Genomic DNA, 18964 nt, shown 5'->3' with positions numbered 1-18964 from the left:
ATTTGTTACATTTCGATGCTACACACGTTGGACAAAGTGAAGCGATTAAAATGAATAACGGTGCAATTCAAGTATTGACGATTATTATTTTATTTTGCTCTATTAAATACGAAAATTATTTTTATGCAAGTTGCACCTTAGAGAGATACAAATGATCATCGTGATTCCGTATTATTCTCTACGTTTGCACAAGGTAAGTACGTTTGACTTTTAGTGAAACTGAGATAATACAACTTTTCTAAATACAATAAAAATTGATTAATGGGTTAAGTAGGAGAAATATATTCGTCATTTTGTGAAATATTAAATATCTTTTTGTTACACAAAACCTATATATATATATATATATATATATAATATACAAAATTTATCATAAAAATTTCAAATTTATGTAAATTAAGTTTATTTAAATGCGTCAGAAATACGCATATTTTGACGATTTATTATAGTAGATTATAATTCGCTCGTGGCTCCTCGATTATTTTAAAATTAAAATTATGAAGATTTAGATCTGATCCTCGCGTTCTTCATTTACTCGTTGTTACGGTAAATCATCGAGAGCCTGTTTTAGAAGTCGTAATTCATTCTGCGTTGTATTATTTGCTGTTGGTAGTTGGAAGCAATCTCCGCCTGAACCTCCCTCTTTAAATTATCAGGTAACTGATCCCACACAGGTTGAGGCACAGTATCTGAAAAATAACGTTGAACCTTCTTCTGTAAATGTCACAATTGTAATTATTTTGAGCTTAAAATATCTTGGAAATTTCCAAGTAAATTATTTTTCCGTTTCAATTATTCTGTTAAATTTACATCACATTTTAGTTTAACTTGTTTGAATAAAATTACATCAATGTCTTTTAATTAAATTTTAATTGAATTGTGATATGAGTAATTTAAGTCTCTGATGATGAGACGCGTTAGGTTTGCGCTGCATAAAAATTGCTATCAAGATCGCTCGTTTTACCTGTGCACCTATACATCAAATCCGACCAGGTGATCATCTCCTGCGAGAAGCAATAGACACCTAGTTTACCGCCCTGCAGAGTCGAGTCGAACACGTTCCCGGAGTCGGTTACCAGCTGCGTGCCCTGATACAACCAGAATCTGATCAGGCCGATCTTAGGCCTGTGCAACAGATGCCACCTGTACGACACCCTTGGCTGCCAGCCGAACTTTCTCGGGTCCTTCCACAGGACCCTCACCTGATTGGGTGTGTCCTCCTTGTGCCAGAGGCTGTTTCGGAGCATCTCGCCCGGCCCGGTCTCAGACTGGACGAGCTTCAATACAATCCCGGGATCTGCTTCGGCACGGAATGGAGACGGTTCCCAATAGACCTGCTCTCCTTTCTTCCAATAAACAACGTAAAAATGTCGATTATCCTGGTAGGAAAAGACGAAGCCCGCAAAATCATCGTCGTCGTCGTGATTATCAATGTAGAAGGTTCCTTCGAAGTCGACGTTACTCAGCTCGTCCGCTCCTTTGTAGACAAAGAAGACGGATATAAAAAGGATATACGAAAATATGATATTTCTTCATAGAACTAGTTAATCATTAATTAAGATCTCATCTCTTACATCCGTTGAATTTAATTTATATGATAGTAGGTATATATGGTATATGTCTTTATGATAGAGATATATGGACTTACCTATCGCGATTCCGGGATCGCTGTTAAGAGTCTGTTGGATCTCAGCACCTTGATTATGAATTTTCCACAAGGGATCTTGCTGCGAGGTACCGTGTGGATCGAGAGCGACCGTGGTGTATTTACGGAAATCTGTCGCCCATATCATACTGTTATTGGGACAATTATCCTCGATGTTGATAACCGTGTCATTGTCGTTGTCGTTCCAGCATGCATCACCAATGCCTCTGCCGTCTACGTACAAAATATGGAAGTTAATCTCCACGTCTTTTTCCTCAACTAACAATTAATAATAATTTTTCACAGACGACATTATTATCCTGTGATCTTACAATCTAAACGCTCTTAGAAAAGAATCCGTTAAAAACTTACGAGTGCTACGTTGATCCGGATTGTAGACGTAAGGACAGTTATCGCTCCTGTTGGGTATACCATCCCCGTCGATGTCGTCGTCGCACTCGTCGCCGAAGCCATCGTGGTCGCCGTCGTTCTGTCCGGGATTCGGCACGTCCGGGCAATTATCCTTGTCGTCCTGGACGCCGTCCCTGTCGCGATCCGCGTTGGTGTCGCAAACATCCCCGACACCGTCGGCATCAATATCCGCTTGGTCGGGATTGCTAATGGCAGGACAATTGTCGCAGACGTCGCCGATGCCGTCCGCATCACTGTCGCGCTGATCCGAATTCTTTATCTTGAGACAGTTGTCCTGAGTGTTGTATATACCTGGACGATATCTCTTTATGAGCGACATTATTTGCGCGTTGAGAGAGAGAGAGAGAGAGAGAGAGAGAGAGAGAGAGAGAGAGAGAGAGAGAGAGAGAGAGAGAGAGAGAGAGAGAGAGAGAGAGAGAGAGAGAGAGAGAGGGATTGTCGCGATAGCTTCAATTAATAATCATTCTCTAACGTGAAATAGCGATATGTGTTTTATTCGGCATTTCTCCTTATTTTTCGTTATGTCTTTTTACTCGATCACGATATATAATCCGGATTTCCTTTTCAACGTTTAAATATTTATACCGTCATTGTCCAGATCGTGATCGCACGCGTCGCCCGAACCGTCATCGTCGTAGTCTTCCTGATGCGGATTCCAATTCAACGGGCAATTGTCGCAGGCGTCGCCGATCTTGTCGCTGTCGCTGTCCAGCTGGTTCGGATTATAAATGTGCAGACAGTTGTCGGACAGATTCAACACGCCGTCGTTGTCCGCGTCGTCGTCGCAAGCGTCGCCGGTTCCATCCTCGTCGGCGTCTTCCTGGCCGCTGTTCGGCACCGTCGGACAATTGTCGGCGTGACAGCGACGGTCGTGGCAGCGAAGACTCCTGTCGGGGATGCCGTCGCTGTCGCTGTCGGGACCGCAACTATATCCGTTTCCGGCCCAGCCGACGCGACACTGCAAAAGATACGATTAAATGGATGGTGTTTTAATTAACAATAAAATTAGATGACTCTAATAGTTAAATAGCAATTAGTTACAAATTATAAAAGTCTAGAGACAACTACAAAGATGAGACAATCATTTTCCGCTAATTCTTCTAAATAACGTCTTTTCTGAATTTATTCCACTAAGCTTATATTTAACATATTTCTCAATTCTCATTGTGATATTTTGCTTTTTATTTAAATAAAACATTATTTCTGGATAATAGAGCCAGGAATTCTATATAAATCTCGATCTTTCGGCACAATTTTCGTTGGATGATACACGATACACGATGGAGACGCTTACCTTGCATATATATTCGTTGGTGTACCTGGCGATGCAATCAGCATTAACATCACAAACCGTTACCATGTCCGGACAGACGTCATGCTGAAGATGACATCCTGACGTTTGATTGCCGATATAACCGCTTCTGCACGGGCCGCATCTGTAGGATCCCTTTAAGAACGAAGAGTAACATATCGTTGAAACACACAAAACGAGATAAAGCCTAGCGTTTCTTTTTAAAATGCACGAGTTGAAAAATCTTCGTAAATTTCTCACCTCCGTGTTAATACATTCGGAATGGGGATCGCATCCGCCGTTGTCGGTGTCGCACTCGTTTATGTCCTGGCAGATCTGTTTCCGCGTCCTGGCCATCTCGACACCGACGCCTTCCGTCATGGGTCCCGTGTAACCCGTCGGACAGCGGTCGCATCTGTATCCGGGATGGAGATTAATGCACCGCACTCCAGGGTGACAGGGTCGCGCCAGCTCGCATTCGTTCGCGTCGTGGCAGGACGTGCCGTTACCCACGTATCCCAATGGACATGAGCCGCATCTGTATCACATTTGAGATTAACCAGAACCATACGATGACACCCGATATACGTGACACACGATGAAAGATACACGAAACTCGAATGATATTCTATGTCATATGAAAAAAAAATATATATATATAGAAAACTCGATGAAGAATTGGGAAGCTAAGCAGACACGAACGTTTCTATATCGTTTCTTATGCTAAATCTTACGTCAAAAGTTTGTTAATTACATAATTTTGAGAAAAACGAGTTGTTTCTCTCTTAAAATAAAATTCTGTGCTTTCACAGAGAGAATTTATCTCAAAAATTAATAATATGCCCGCGAGACATTTACTTGAAATATGGTGGGCTGTGAGTGGGGTAGCATTTAACTTCCGGATGACAGGGGTGATGGTCGCAGGGATTTCTCATCCTCTCGCATCTTTCACCGTCGCCGACGTATCCGCTTGGACATCTGCCGCATCTGAAAACAGAATTATAAATCAAATTGTGACAGATGTCCCCGTGAAATTTACATTACATGTTTGTCATCGTCATCAAGGTATCGTCTTCAATTCATCAGTCTTATACCTTTCATCTTAATTCTACGGACTTGAGCGCGCGATCATTATACATTTAGCGATAATCTCTTACCTGTAACCATTGTCGTCGTCGTCGTAACACCGTACCCCCTGATAGCACGGCCGTTGAATGCAGGTGATGACATTGATTTTGGAGCAGACCCGCCCGTTTCCGGTGTAACCGCGAAGACAGGGTCCGCACTGGGGTCCGCTCGGTGTGTTACGGCAATCGACGCCGGGGTAGCACGGGGAGTTATGGTCGCACGTGGACGGCGGCGGTGTCACTACGGAATTACCGGGATCACGGCTCGATTGACGAGTGAATTGCCAATTTTTCGGGGGATTTTCGACAGCCGGTCTCCCATACGCGCCGTGCGCGTCGTCGAGCGGGCCCGGCGCGGGCCCAGAAAATTATGCGACGGCCCAGCGTGTCGTACGTGCACGTGCAAGTGATATACGTTATAAGTGCTTAAAGAGATCGATTTAAGATCGACGTCGCGGATCCTGTGCGCATTCTTTATCTCTTTAGATTTTAAAATAAGAACAATGTAATGAGGGATAACAATAACGCAGTTGCAAAGCTGTTTTATATTAATTTTAGTTCAATTTCTGATGATAGAACATCGAAACATTTATTTGAAGAAATAAAGAAGAGAAGAGAGAGCGAGCGAGAGAGAGAGAGAGAGAGAGAGAGAGAGAGAGAGAGAGAGAGCGAGCGAGAGAGAGAGAGAGAGAGAGAGAGAGAGAGAGAGAGAGAGAGACAGAGCAAGTAAAATTTTTCCTCGATTATACTGCAACAGGATCTTCGTATAAATTGTAAACTTGTCATCGAAGAACTATTAGCTCGGAGAAATTAGCGACGTTTGATCTTTATGGTTACAAGAAGCTCCCGCTAACTGGGACACATATCGAAAGAAACATGTGAATACGTGCTAAATTGCGCAAGAATACAAGAGTCACAACAAAGTTGAATTTTTTCTAACAACAGGCATTTATTGCGTTGTAAGATTGCTTAATACAACTATTGCACATAAATAGGTAGTCTCCGCTGACAATTGCCACGTACAGATTAAAGTTTCGAGAGCGTGAAGGACGACGCGCGTGAGATAGATTAATAAGATATTCATTCAAACTGGCATTACGATGCGGTTTTGGCTAGCTTCTAAGTTAAAAGAACTGTTATTTTCGAGCACGTGTCCTTTCAATACGACGGAACGTCACTCACCGATGGGTGTACGACACGCCGAGCAGTTTTCGATCAAGTGACGAAGATGCTGGGTTTCCATCCTCTGCAAAAACGAAAGAGTCGTAAGCCCTTCAAGTTGCACGCATTTTTTTTCTTTTATAATCAAATAACGTTGCACTTTCTTCTGCCAAAATAATTCAATAATAAAACATACCCTTTTTGTAATCTTATTATATATTAAAAACACATTTTTATTTTATATATAATCGGAAGAAATATAACGCTTTAAGATTTTTCGTATTTATATATATATTATTCTAATATTATCAAAGTATTAATTTGAGATCTCCGAAGATTTTTATTCACCTACAATGAAGAAATTGCTTTATATTGCTTTAACTCACATTTAGTTCCAGTTCCCTCCAAAGTTGCTTGGTAGCGTTGATTAATTCGTTCAAGGTTTTCACGAGTTGATCGTCGGTCTGGCAGACTGGAAAACACTTGCCGTGAGAACACGTTAAACAACTTAACTTAACGTCCGTTCATCTCACCCACCTCTCTCGTCCAGACTCTGGATCCCGATGTCGCCTCTTTTGGGCACTCTTTTGCCGGATGATTCGTCCGATGAGTCCGGCATGTCAGTCTGATTCGAATCGTATCCATCCTGACCTGGACCAGCGGAGTACGGACTACGACCAGGTCGCTTGGAACTGTTGGGAGATCCAGTCTCGTCTGATCCATCTGGCGTTAGGGAAGGATTCTTATTAGAATCGTATGGACTCGATCCGTCAGGTCGTTTGTCAGAGCCAAACAAATTCGGTTTGTCGGGCTTCGAACCTGAGTGATCGGGTTTAGCGAGCCCAGATATCTTAGGACGTTTAGTAGGACGATGTGCCGCGGTGAAATGCAGAGGCTGCGACGTGAACGGTGGAGGACGAGATCCGTTTGGATCAAGACCGTCCGACTCATCTGATCCAGCTCCAGATTTATCGGAGTCGTATGGATTCAATTTATTGGGTTTCGAATTTGAGTGACTATCGGGTAGTTTAGTGAGTGGTCCAAATTTCGGTCTCTTAGGTCGATGTCCCTTAGGAGTGAATGACGATGGTTGAGATCCATCTGGGTAGTCAAGATCGTCCGTTTCGCCCGATTTTCCAGGTTGAGAAAACGGATTGGCAGAGTCGTACGGATCGTGTTTGTTGGGTTTGCTTTTGCTATCTGGACGACCCGAGTGATTTTTCTTCTTGGGTCGATCGCTCGGACGATCATGATGATCCTTCTTGTCGGAAGGTTTCTTATGATCCCAGGGATGTTTCGGACTACTGGAAGATGGCAAACCGTTATGATCTGACGTGCTCGATCCCCCTCCGTCAATTCCGTCACTTGATTCGTTCCCGTCAGGTCGATCGGGAAATTTCGTTTGATCGTCTTCATCGGAATCGATAGGTTGTGCTTTCGGTTGGTTATCGAATACCGAAGGCTGCTTCATTTCGGCTAAATTATCGGGACATTGCTCTTTCTTCAGCACCTCGGTGATGGTGGCAGGCTGATACACTTTTATTCGGCATTTTCGTTCTTTAAACTAAAAGAAAATTTGCAATTTTAATTTTATTATAATGAATTAATATTATTGTTAATCGAATAAATTTTAATTTAACGAATTGTCAGTTGAATAAAAATAAGAATAAATTGCACACACATTTAGTGCATTTAATCTACAATTAAAAACTATATATAACGTATATATAGCCGAAGTAATTATCAATATTTTTAATACTGTTAAATTGCTGTCGAAATCAAGATGGCAACTCGGAGAATAATTTTAATTTTCCGTAATAAAAAGAAATATAAAAGTCCACAAGAATTATCGAGAATAGAAAGTTAAGTCGTGGAATATTATGACATTGCATAAAGTCGGAATGTAATAATGCCAGTGACAGAAATAGGGCGCGAATAATTCATTGAAACGAATTCAATTCATCCGAGTAGTCAGGGATCGTTGTGTCTGGGTTGGGTAAGCCAACCAGGTGCACGTAACAGAAGCAACTAGCTTAGGTCTCGTCAACCATATTTGGAAAGACGTCGTCCCACGTTTGTGGACGTCACGAACAACACGTAAATAAGAAAATACCGTACGATCGTGAGCGAAGAAAGTAGCGGCAGGAAAAAAATAATATCGGGCAAAATTGAAGTTGCGGGAACAAGTAGAAATTTATTTTTAGATTAAGCGTTAAAAAAGCAATTTCGGACGACGTGTTCGCGTTTACGCGTTCTTAACAGTTTCTCGGCCAAGTGCGCGAATTGACACTAAGGATAATATGTCAAACGATAAGATTTACATAAGCTTGTAAGACTGTTGTGGAAAATATTCTGTGAAAAGTAAGAAAACTTACTATTTCCACGAACGGTTGGTCCCCGATCTCGGCTATGTCGCGGAAGGTTTGCTTGAGCGGTATAGAACCTTCGTAAACGCAGTCGACGTACACGTCCATGCGAGAATTAGGCTGCGTCTGATGCACCAGGATAATCAGACTCTTCAGAGGGGTGTTCACCGCGAGGCTGTCCACGTTGACGTGCGAGGCACTGCGTCGACCGGTATCATCCATGCTCTCGAGTATAACTGGAATGGAACATTAAAGTTGTAAGTAATTGTAAATGCGGAGGCTCGAGGGATCGCGATTCGCGATCCGGGAAGATCTCTGGACTCACCGCGCTTCGTCCGTCGATCGAGCAGGAGCACCATTTTCGGTTCTCGATATTTCACAGCCAGCAGGGTCTCGAGCGAGCCGCCGGAGTGTTTCCTCTTGTCTCTGATGTTGGATAACGCGATAATGAACTCATCTTCGTACCACGCGTCCTGCAGGCTTGCAGTTAGAGCTGTCGTACGGCGGAAGGGTAAAAAAAGGAGAAGACAGCATAAGTAAAAGTAATCCTGCGTTGAGTAAATCGCTCAATTGTTAATCAATAGGAAATTGTAGTTTATTTACACATTGTTTAATATACATAAAAAAAATAATATAAAGAATTCTGCGATAGAATACAATGGTTGAGTGACCTGAGAGAAGTCTCATGTATTGGTCACCGATCCCACGTTACTACCGGGTTTCTTGTCGCATCGCGCCGAGAATGGTCTTCAGTGCAGGAACGCGAAGAAAATAGCGGGAGAAACATTTTATTTTCGCAAGAAGAGAACGCGAATCGGAGTCAACGTGAACAACGCTAAAACCTCGTCAATATGAAATTGCTCTCGTAAATTATTCGCCACTTTTTAAATCGAAACCTTTACCTTCGTCGGACACGACGCTACTATCGACGGCGCAGACAACCAGCAGCCCGAGGATCAGCACAGTCGGGACTCGCATCCTGACGCGATGCACTCCGCCCGAATATATTCGGTATCGTCCTCAGCTGGTGGATTCCCGAAGATTGGAAAGTGAAACGCGAAAATCTCCTGCGACCCCCTTGGCGAGCCACTTTCTCGTCTCGGGATCGCGGTGCGATGGATGCTGGCGGATACGACGGCACGCGCGCGGATGCAGAAGGCACGGCCGCCGACTGGAGCGCGGATACGGACCGTCCGCGACTTTATACGTCGCCCACGAATACGGCTTTGCGGACGAGATTTTGTTCGTGCTACCTGCGCCTGATACGTCGCGAGCAGAGAAAACACCGATGAATTAAAGTGAATCAGGATCATTACTATTTTATTATTTTAGAAAGATTGCAAACTGTAATTATACTTCTAAAAAGAAGATAGACCAAGAGCGACAGAGCGATAAACGCTGTTATGTTGAAGGATGAATTTTAAACCAATTATACCTTGAGTTAAATAATATTTTGTTATTTTTAACTACCCCGTGTGTCGAAATGTATTAATTTAACACAAAACAATATTATTTTAATTCCATTGACTTAGTCATATAGTTAATTTAACGACATATTGATTAGGACCAGTGGCGATCTATAGAATGGTGAAAAATAACTTAAAATGAGTATACATTGACGCTACAAATTTAACAGTGTAAAATTAATATTGCAAACAAACGAAATGGAAATTCGTTTATTCGTGAAGATTTAATCTCAAAGATATTATTTGTTTGTACATATATTACTTTGGTAAAATTTATATATGATTACATTATTAAATTGTGTTTTATTGAATTAATTTTGCAGTTGGAAATGGACAGTGGAGTAAGCAGTATTATTGCCGTATGATCTGGCTGAATGATTAGTCCTGATATCATCGATACATTACTCCGACATTATTGTGCGCACCCGCCCACGAGCTGTTTTTAACGATATGAAATAGTCATAGCGGAAAGGCGCGTCAGAGCCGGCGCTAATATAAATTAAACGCTTCCTTCTACGGCGACACGAGGAACTTCTCGGCGAAAACAATTAATATGCAATACACTCATAGTATAGCATCCCGTATTATTATTTTGGGATACGTACAACTGTAAAACTGTCACCACGTCGCGGATAATATCTACAGACAAATGTAAATTCGAAGATGAGGATAGCAGTTTTCTGCGCTCGTAACTCCGACTTTTTATTGATATATTAATTTTTTTCGTATAGATAAAAAAGCCTCTCCATCCCGATAGATTTCTGTGACGGGAGTTTAGGTCTTTCCGATGCGACGGAACCTTGCAACAGGTATGTAACAATGTTGATGTTGGTGTGCCAGTTACGCGTGTGTGGGAAGTGGTCCCACCTACACATCCACACCAGTTTCAAACCGTAGACACGCTGCAGAAAGCCTAGTTTCCTTCATGGTGATATACACGGTGTCTACAAAAAAAATTATTGTTTTTTATCCGAAAAATTAGCGTCTTTTATTCGATATAGTTGAACGCTCTAACGCGTGAAACGACGTATGACAATTTGATTGTACCTATCGTAATCCGCGCGAGAAATATCCGACATCAAATGTGTGCGAATTTTACAAATTAAATATTTGTGACTTTGACATTATAAATTTTTGCGCGAATTTCTTTTAACTCTCTCAATTATTCACGGACGACGCGATCGGTCAGACGTTTCTAATTTGCGAGTAGATTGCCTTGTTGTAACATCATACGGAATCTCGTATAAATAACTTATCGATAGACAATCGCTCTTAATTGATTTCAACGTGGCGAGAATGTTTTGCTCTTGCGTTTCGATACGTCATGCCGCGTTTTTCGTCCACGCGATACACGTGCCCCGTTGCGAACACGCGGAACGAAAGGGGCCGCTTCGGCCGCGGCCGTCATTTCGTCTCCGTCATTAACTACGTTCCAGCCGTGTCGGATGCTGACCGAGACTTTGCGCGGCCGCCACCGGTACCACGTGATCAATTTTCCATCCTAATTAACCGACATTACGGATACGATGTGCGGGCTGAGTCTGATGTATGCGACTGGCCCGTTACGCTACACGAGACTCGGCACGGAGTCACGCAGATTTAACTCAATTAAGGCTTAGCTGGCGAGTGCTACAAAGATGCGTCTGATTCCGGGAAAGACGATGACACTCCCTTACCTGTTACGAACTGAAATACATCGTTACGTAGTCGCATATAAAAAATACTTATCGCGTAACACATTACGTTACCCGATCACATATTAGGGATAGAATCTGTACATTACGCGCGTCATATATAAATTACAATTATTTTATCTTTTTACTTATACAGCAAACATATAGATAGAAACAAGTTGATTACGCGAGCTTATCCTTTAAAGGTTTTTAAGTAACGAAAGAGATTTGCGCGAAACGCAAACACGTGCATTTTGTTCAATATATTTTTCTTTCTTATAAAAATATACGGAACATAAGCGGTGTATAAATAGCTTACGTAACTTGTTTGCACAACCTTGTGTCGCGAAAGTATATATATATATAAAAGAACACATATACCCAACGAAGCACGTTCGTTGCATTTGCAACGTTTGCTTATGTCGTAACAAATACGTATAAAATAATTTAGTCTAGAGAATTTTCTTAAAGATTCTTATCTAACTTCGAAATAAATACATCTATACAGAGATGAACAAGTGCACAGAGTTCACCCGGGAAAATCTCCGTTCTTTTTCATCTTCGTCGCGCAATTTCGTCAGAGAATCCTCTTCGCCGTCGGGCGCGTCGAGCGCGACTTGATCAATTACAGGCGCTTTTTCATCTTGCCTAATCTCATCACGCATCTGTGGCAGGTACTTTTTAATAGCACTGGTCCGCGTTTTCGCGTTTGGACGGTATCCGGCGCCGTAGATGCGACCGTAAGGCGCAGTTCGTAATATCGTTTCTACATGCCGAAACATGATTTTCGTATAAAAGGACACGGACATTTTGCGGGACCAACGCTGTCGGTTTAGACGCATCTGTTCGAGCCGCCGAACGTTGCGTTCATTGTCAATCGAGAAGTTTGACCGATAGAGACAGCGGCGTGACCCGAGTCTCGATGGTGGCTGTACGCATCGGCGCCTAGAACGAAAATAGAGATTTTCGTGGAACTTGTGTAGCTGTCGAAAGTCCAAATCTCGACGTCTTGAAAGCTCAGATATTTTTCTCAAACGTCTTTGCGCTTGCTTCAAACATTGCTGTAGCTGTGATTATTTATGCTTTCTTTATTTCTTTACGAAAGCAACAATGTGCGATCACTGTTATATTAATCGCGCGTGGGAGCATGCGGATGCAGAACGGTGTGGGAGGATTTACTTATCAATCCATACACGAGATAACAAATTACCATTACGATCATGCGATAAACGTCTGTTACATGAAGTCGGAGGGTTAAAGAGGACCGGTAGGGCTATTATGAAAACGGTGAAAATGGAATCTCTGGCATACGCGACGACCGGAAGTTCCATGGTTGTATTGATGGGCCTTAGAAGAGGATAGGACTGGAGCTTTGCCTGGAAATACAGGCAACGGGCAACTGTTAATTTAAATGTATTAGTAGGAAACAAATATATGAACTGAAAGCGAAGTGTTGCAGCTTATTAATTTCTATAGAAAGATACATGATTTATGGAAATCTCCTTCTTTTTCTAATGCAAGTGGTATAGATTCGTTCTTGCCTTCGTAAGGTATATTGTATTAAATATATCTATTGCAATTGTGCATGGACAAACGTGGAACGTGTTAACGACACGTAGAGCGCGGATAATCGAATTAATGTGACGATTACACGAATTCGTCCTGAATCGAGTTCGATTTCACGCTCAAACTGACTGTGGATTTTATTAACCCTGGCTGCAAGATCGTTACGCGTGTCGAATATCTAAATCTTTTATGCAAAACTTTGTCGATTAAACAATTCGTGATTTTTATATGAAATGTCATACGTGACGAAGTTAATGATGATTCCGCGCTAGAAGCTTTATTGAGAATTTGCGCCGTTATATCCGTTCGAGATAGACACTTACCTTGTTTCTTTGGCGTATGTTGAAAATACCGTAGATGATGGGATTCATGCTGGAGTTGGTGCACGCGAAGAAGAAAAGAGCTCTCTGAATGCGTGGGTCGACTTCGAGGGCCGACGGTCGATCGATCCAGTACCTGTTTGCACGCGTTCGCCGATAAAGATCATAGAATCCAGTAGCGAGGAGTTTATCAATCTGGGATGCTACCCAGCAAACACCAAGTAACGTGCAACTTTATTTTTCTCTTTCGTAAGACAAAATTTGCGTAGGTATCTGTGACCGTGAACGTCGGTCATGTCAAAGTCTGTTCCAGTATCGCGATTAACTTCTAATCGACGGGAAAAATACTGCGGAAATTTAAAAGTAATCGGAGACTCACCAAACGCTCATCACGTAGTAAGGACTCCAGCAGATAAGGAAGACGGCGATAATGGTTATCGTCATTTTTAAAGTGCGCACTCGCGCTCGACTTAAGAAACCGCTCGAGGAACGACGTATTCTGTCTGCAAAGAATCCCTGTTTAATGTATCGCAATCGCGCGCATTATTTCATTCATTACCGAGCGTTGAACAACATACCATTAGATCTGTATTTGTAAATAAAATCAGAAATAGCGATATTACACGCTTTCCAAATCATTTTTTGCGTTTTTACAACGCGATAAATTACATTCGGTCGTACCTTCGTTCCTCTCCTTGGATCTACGGCAGATTTCCATGAAAATACTGGTATAAGTGTAGAATATTACGATCAGGGGGAACCAATACATCACCACCATGCCGAACAGACTGTACGAAACTTCGTGCATGTACGATGGAAAGATATTAAACGTTATACATTGGGTATAACAGGTATGATTCGGATGCGTCTCGAGATGGAACACCAACATCTACGAGGGAACGAGACATACGCTGTTTAACGACATTCACGAAGCGAAAAATGCCATTTCATGCTTGTTTTGTATAAAAGTTAGTGCACCTGTGGCAGGGAACAAAGTACGGAACCAATCCACGCGAGCATCAGCAGTATCTTCCCTTTTCTGTGAACATCTAGTATCTGGAGGGGTCGCATCACGGCGTAATATCTGGAAGACGCAGCTACGTGAACGCGCAGTCTTATGTGCGATCATCTTAAATATCGCAAATCGCGTTAACATTAAAATGTTCGATCAACCGAAGAAAGGAAATGCGTCGTGGAATGATCGCGATTATACGGTATCGTTGTGCCGACCTGTCTATGCTTATGCAGACTATTACGAAGGATGAAAGGTACAGGCCGAACGTCCTGAAGAAAGCCATTATGCGACACATCGCGTCTCCCGCCTCCCAGGACACTGTGCTCGCCCATCCGATTTCGAACGGCATCATCAGGAATGTCACCTGGACGATGATAAGATACGACACGTCTCGCGTTAGTTTAATTAATCAAATTAAATCGCAAGCCGAATGATCATTTTATCGTAATTAAGTTATTTTGCGCGTCCGAGTTGTTTTACTTACAAAGAGGTCAGCGATCGACAGGTGCATCACGAGGTTCTGTATCCGGGATTTGGACTTTCGTTTCTTTATTATGGTCAGCACGGAAATATTTCCAATGGCCGATATCACCATGAGGATGCTGTAAGTGATTATCGTCACCAAGTGGCCGTCGTTGAAGCGCAACTCGATTGGCAGTTCCGCGTGAGCCGTGTCGTTGCACTTGAGGCTCTCCTCGTTCTCGGTTTCGCCTAATTGCATTATGTTCCCCATGTCGTTGAAGATCAAATTATCAATCATCTGAAATTGTCACATTTCGATCGTGTTAAAAGATATATTTTTCGCAACACTTATTTCTCTGTTTTAATTGCAAAAAAATATTTCTCCCTATCTCTAAATTTTATAAAATAATGAAAGAAATGTTGAAGGATAATGTAATATAAAACTTATAATATCTGCTACAACGTGAATTCGAGAATTCGAGAGATATCTAATGCTCACACTTTTAGCTCGGAAAGTTTCGGGAAATAATAGATCGGACTAATGCATCTAGAGAGAGTCTGTTCCAGCAAAATACGCAACAATCGCAGCGGAAGCAATTAGTCGAAACGAATGTTTGCCAGATCGTGTTTATTTGTGTTTAGCCTTTAACGCAGCGGACAAGGTTACATCACGTTCAAAGGATTGCATTGCATTGAGAGAAGCGATTTGCGATTCAATATAAAATATAAAGTATAGATAAACGCGGTCACAAAGAAAAGAAATAAGATTTAGATATAAAAAGATATTTTATTCGTAAACATAATTTAATTTTGCGGCAAAAATCTTTCATCTTCCAAAATCAACTTCTGTGTTTAGTTATCCGTAAAAAAAGATATTAAAATATAAAATAGATACCTAATGCTCCAAAAAGAAAAATAATTTTCAAACAGAAATATGCTTTACGAGGCGTTTATATCATTTTGTTGTTCTTACGCGAAAAATCGAGGGTGGAAACCTCTTTCACGTTGCAATGTTTCGTGCTGAATGACCACGTAAGTCTTGATTTACATCGTAAATCAGCGTGGCAGAGCGTACCGAGTGCAAAACAATATATTTCGCGACATCCGTCAATCGCGATCTACTCGTAATCGTTTTGCCCCTGCGCACTATTGACAATGAACCCTCATCGTGCGGGGTGCGTTATAATACTGATTCGTTTTACTTCTCGCTGACATACCGAGGCTTCAGCGCAGGTCCGAGCGTGTCGTAGATATTGAGGCTCGAATTAGTCCGCTACCTTTTGTAACTGTTTTACGAACTGTTATGACGCTCTGAGAACTGGCTAAGGCCGCGCCCGAGTCGTTTTATTATATTAAGAAGCGAAAAATAAGACGCGGAAGATTAGAGAAAGCGAACCCCTATCTCTTATACAATTCCGCACTGCGGCGCAAATCTTGATATTAAAACACCAATGTGGATCGCGTTCCAAAGTACCAAATCCGCCTTACATCATACGTTAAACACGAGCAGAAATACGGAACTAAACTTCGGCCCCGAGACACAAAGTGCATCGGGAGAACACGTTAAGATATCATTAACGAGTTGTTTTTCTTCAGTTAATTTAATGAACTTCGTTTTAATCGTGGCGGGCGTTTTTTTTTTCGGGATTCAAGCGATTAGGCTGCATTCCGATATTCACTGTCAGCAACTTTCAGTACTGACAATCTATAGTATACGTGACGTAAAATATAGATTTGCAGTACTGAGTGAATATCGAAATGCAGCCATAATTACGCTTGTTTTAGTAGAATTAATGCACTTATACTATGCCGTGAGGATATATGTAGATGCCGCAGGAAAGTGATTGAAAAACATTATTAAGTATATAAACATTATTAAGCGTAATATCATCCACACAAGGTCGGCGCGAGCTTTAAAGTAAAATTATAAATGCAGAAGATTGTTACTCGATTTCAGAGCATATATTTTCTGAAAAGATTCCAATGATTTTTAATACGTACGACGCAGAATGTGCCGAGTCCATATAGAGCGAAACGATGAGAGATTTCAATATGTCAGGGGGAAAAGTAATTTTCCTCGGCGGATGCCGATAATTGTCGCGACCCTTATCTGGATTCTCGTTATTTTCACAATAATATCGCAGGCGCGCGAATGCGCTAACTGATCTGCCTCGATTTCGGTTTGGAATAATCGCGATTGTTTAAGCAATTTTATTTCGTGAAAAAAGAAAAACAGCGTACGATGTTTTCGTTCAAAAGCGCCTTGATTAGATTAGACTTAGGAGCTTTGTTTACACGAGATTAAGTAGGCCGAGCAGAGAAAGCGCGCGTTTAAGCTTGTATCAAAATTATGTTAGTAATTATGTCAAGTAACTCGACAGTTATATAGAGGATATTTATTAATTTATAACGGATTTTGTATGACGTAAAACGACGGGCACAGGATGTGGTTCTATCGAATAAGGTCATTGATATAACTCAATTAAGAATCCTCCCTCGTATGAAACTCACGTATCGACGTATCGATATAACGTAATTCGTCGGGCAATGAAACCTGATTAATGTTCCGCGTATTTGGGGCGTAATTGCGCGAGTAATATTGAAAGATACCGAATTATAAAGAAGAAATTGCTTAAAAATCGTGTTTGTTTGTCGTAAAAAAAATAGGAGAGCGGCAGCGAATCGATATGGGCATGATTTATCATTCCCGAAATTGGGGAAAGTCATTTCTAATGAGATTTCTAATGAGAGCGTCTCTGAAAATAATTCGCTGTTATTTGTTTTCGCGAAACAGTGAATAACTGCGATATGACAAAACGACGTCAACGGCGTCTGTGACGATTTATTGCTCCTAACAAGTGATGATAGATAACTACGACGCGAAGTCAATACGATTTACGTACAACTTTTCCTTCGGCTTCTCTTGGAGGATATTTCTAGCTTTTACTTGTATTTCCAGCAAATATAAAAAAAAAACACTATCTCCAAGATTTTATTTTTGTCAAAAAATTGTACGTATACGTACATAAATCGCATGTCTCTTTCGATGAGAGGAAAGAGAAGAATCGCCAAATAATTTTAATTTGATATAAACAACTTCTTACTTGATGCAATCTCGCAGCCTTCGTTATAACTTCAACTTATTCTTGTCCGTTAACTTTTGACGTTCCTTTAACTCCAGATTTCAAATTGTAAACCGCAATTTACAACTTTTAATAATTATGACTGGCAATGTAAGATGATTAATTGTGTCGGTTGGCTTTCAACAAATTGCGCGATTGTTAATTGATTCACCACAGCTTCTTCGTGGAAATGTGAACTTCTGCCACGATTATCTTCATTCTCGCGAATAATCCGAAAAAAAAAGCGCGCACCGTCTCACCCTCGCGCGAGTGCACCTGCGACAATCGCGAGCGCGTATTCTCCACGTGCGTGGCCTCAATCTGTTTTCTTAAACTGGGATGACTGGGATTATCGCGTACGCTGTTCGTACACATCGGTTCGACAGCCGAGAAAAAATCTCGTATCGCGGCGAGACGCAAAAAAAATGGGGCAGAAAAAAAAGGAGAGGCGAGTTTATCGGTCACCTTCTACGTCGCGGTCGGACGCGCCGTAGTCGGGTATCGGCGACTTTCGCGTAACGCGGAGGGATGCGATCGCGTATGCGTGGATGCACGTGATCGACGGCTGCCAGACGACGGAATTCGGCACCATCCAGTATAATTAAGCGCGCGATGATCGACGCGGGACTGCCGATCCCGCGGAATGCTCGCGATTTACCCGCCAACACTTAGGTCAGCGTCGAGGGTCAAGTATCAAATCTCCGCTGATAGGACTAACGTGCCGTCGGTCGAGCACACAACCGGAGTGTAACCGGAGTGACGACTCGTGGCGGAGGAGGCAGAGAGACCAAGCGTGAATGAATCGTACGCGGATATAGGTACATGGATATTTAGGGAAACGAAAATATATCTTCGGAGGTTTTATTGTAGATTCTCATAGATGTTAGTTAACGCTGTCATTTCTCTCTGGCTTTCTAACGACGAGATGTTACAGTATTTCCAACGACGAGAATAAAGTATCTTGCGTTGCAAGACTTTAAGAAACTTACGAAAGTTGTACACGCACACATTTAAATTTCTTTTATCACAATTTAGTTTTTACTTTAATTTTTACTTAAGTCTTTACTTTCAATTTTATATATGCTGAAATACTATTGTACAGAGGTCAAAGACAACAGGATTGTAATTACGATATGTTATAGTAACGTTGAAATAGTTAACGTGATAGTAAGTCAAATCATGTGAATGAGCTACATGTATAAACTCGGCGTTGATTCGAAGCTAATGGAATGGCACATTCCATTAGCTTCGAAATTTCCATCTTGTGTAACTTGCTTCCCGTCAAAACAGCTTAGTATAAGTCTAAAACGTTCATGAT

General features: G+C 41.7%; 2 protein-coding genes across 6 annotated transcripts; both read right to left on the bottom strand.

Annotated features, from left to right (window-relative positions):
* Positions 1-66: 66 nt before the first annotated feature.
* Tsp (Thrombospondin) lies at positions 67-9456 on the bottom strand. Of its 2 annotated transcripts, XM_077422156.1 has the most exons (16): positions 8925-9456; positions 8348-8515; positions 8032-8258; positions 6476-7220; positions 6194-6379; positions 6043-6128; positions 5678-5741; positions 4526-4736; positions 4227-4355; positions 3630-3906; positions 3372-3524; positions 2663-3035; positions 2018-2368; positions 1649-1879; positions 965-1477; positions 67-689 (listed from the first exon to the last, which is right to left on the bottom strand). In XM_077422156.1, exons 1-16 carry the CDS (start codon positions 8998-9000, stop codon positions 568-570), a joined length of 3912 nt encoding a protein of 1303 aa, XP_077278282.1. In that variant the 5' UTR covers positions 9001-9456; the 3' UTR covers positions 67-567. The 2 variants fall into 2 exon arrangements, with proteins under 2 accessions (XP_077278282.1, XP_077278281.1); XM_077422155.1 differs by having other exon boundaries at positions 6194-7220; positions 8925-9442.
* A 240-nt stretch (positions 9457-9696) lies between these two features.
* On the bottom strand, positions 9697-18260 carry LOC143906246 (adipokinetic hormone/corazonin-related peptide receptor variant I-like). 4 transcript variants are annotated; one of them, XM_077422188.1, is made up of 9 exons: positions 17629-18260; positions 14547-14822; positions 14278-14426; positions 14026-14131; positions 13729-13936; positions 13427-13550; positions 13051-13183; positions 12372-12537; positions 9697-12106 (listed from the first exon to the last, which is right to left on the bottom strand). In XM_077422188.1, exons 2-9 carry the CDS (start codon positions 14820-14822, stop codon positions 11994-11996), a joined length of 1275 nt encoding a protein of 424 aa, XP_077278314.1. In that variant the 5' UTR covers positions 17629-18260; the 3' UTR covers positions 9697-11993. The 4 variants fall into 4 exon arrangements, with proteins under 4 accessions (XP_077278314.1, XP_077278313.1, XP_077278311.1 ...); XM_077422187.1 differs by lacking the exon at positions 12372-12537 and having other exon boundaries at positions 17629-18257; XM_077422185.1 differs by lacking the exon at positions 17629-18260 and adding an exon at positions 15742-16012 and having other exon boundaries at positions 12012-12537.
* Positions 18261-18964: the final 704 nt, after the last annotated feature.

This window comes from Temnothorax americanus, unplaced genomic scaffold, assembly GCF_048541705.1.
Source record: "Temnothorax americanus isolate GAGA-0224 unplaced genomic scaffold, ASM4854170v1 Scaffold7, whole genome shotgun sequence".
In the NCBI taxonomy this organism is placed as follows: Eukaryota; Metazoa; Arthropoda; class Insecta; order Hymenoptera; family Formicidae; genus Temnothorax; species Temnothorax americanus.
This window is presented reverse-complemented; position numbering and strand designations above follow the sequence as displayed.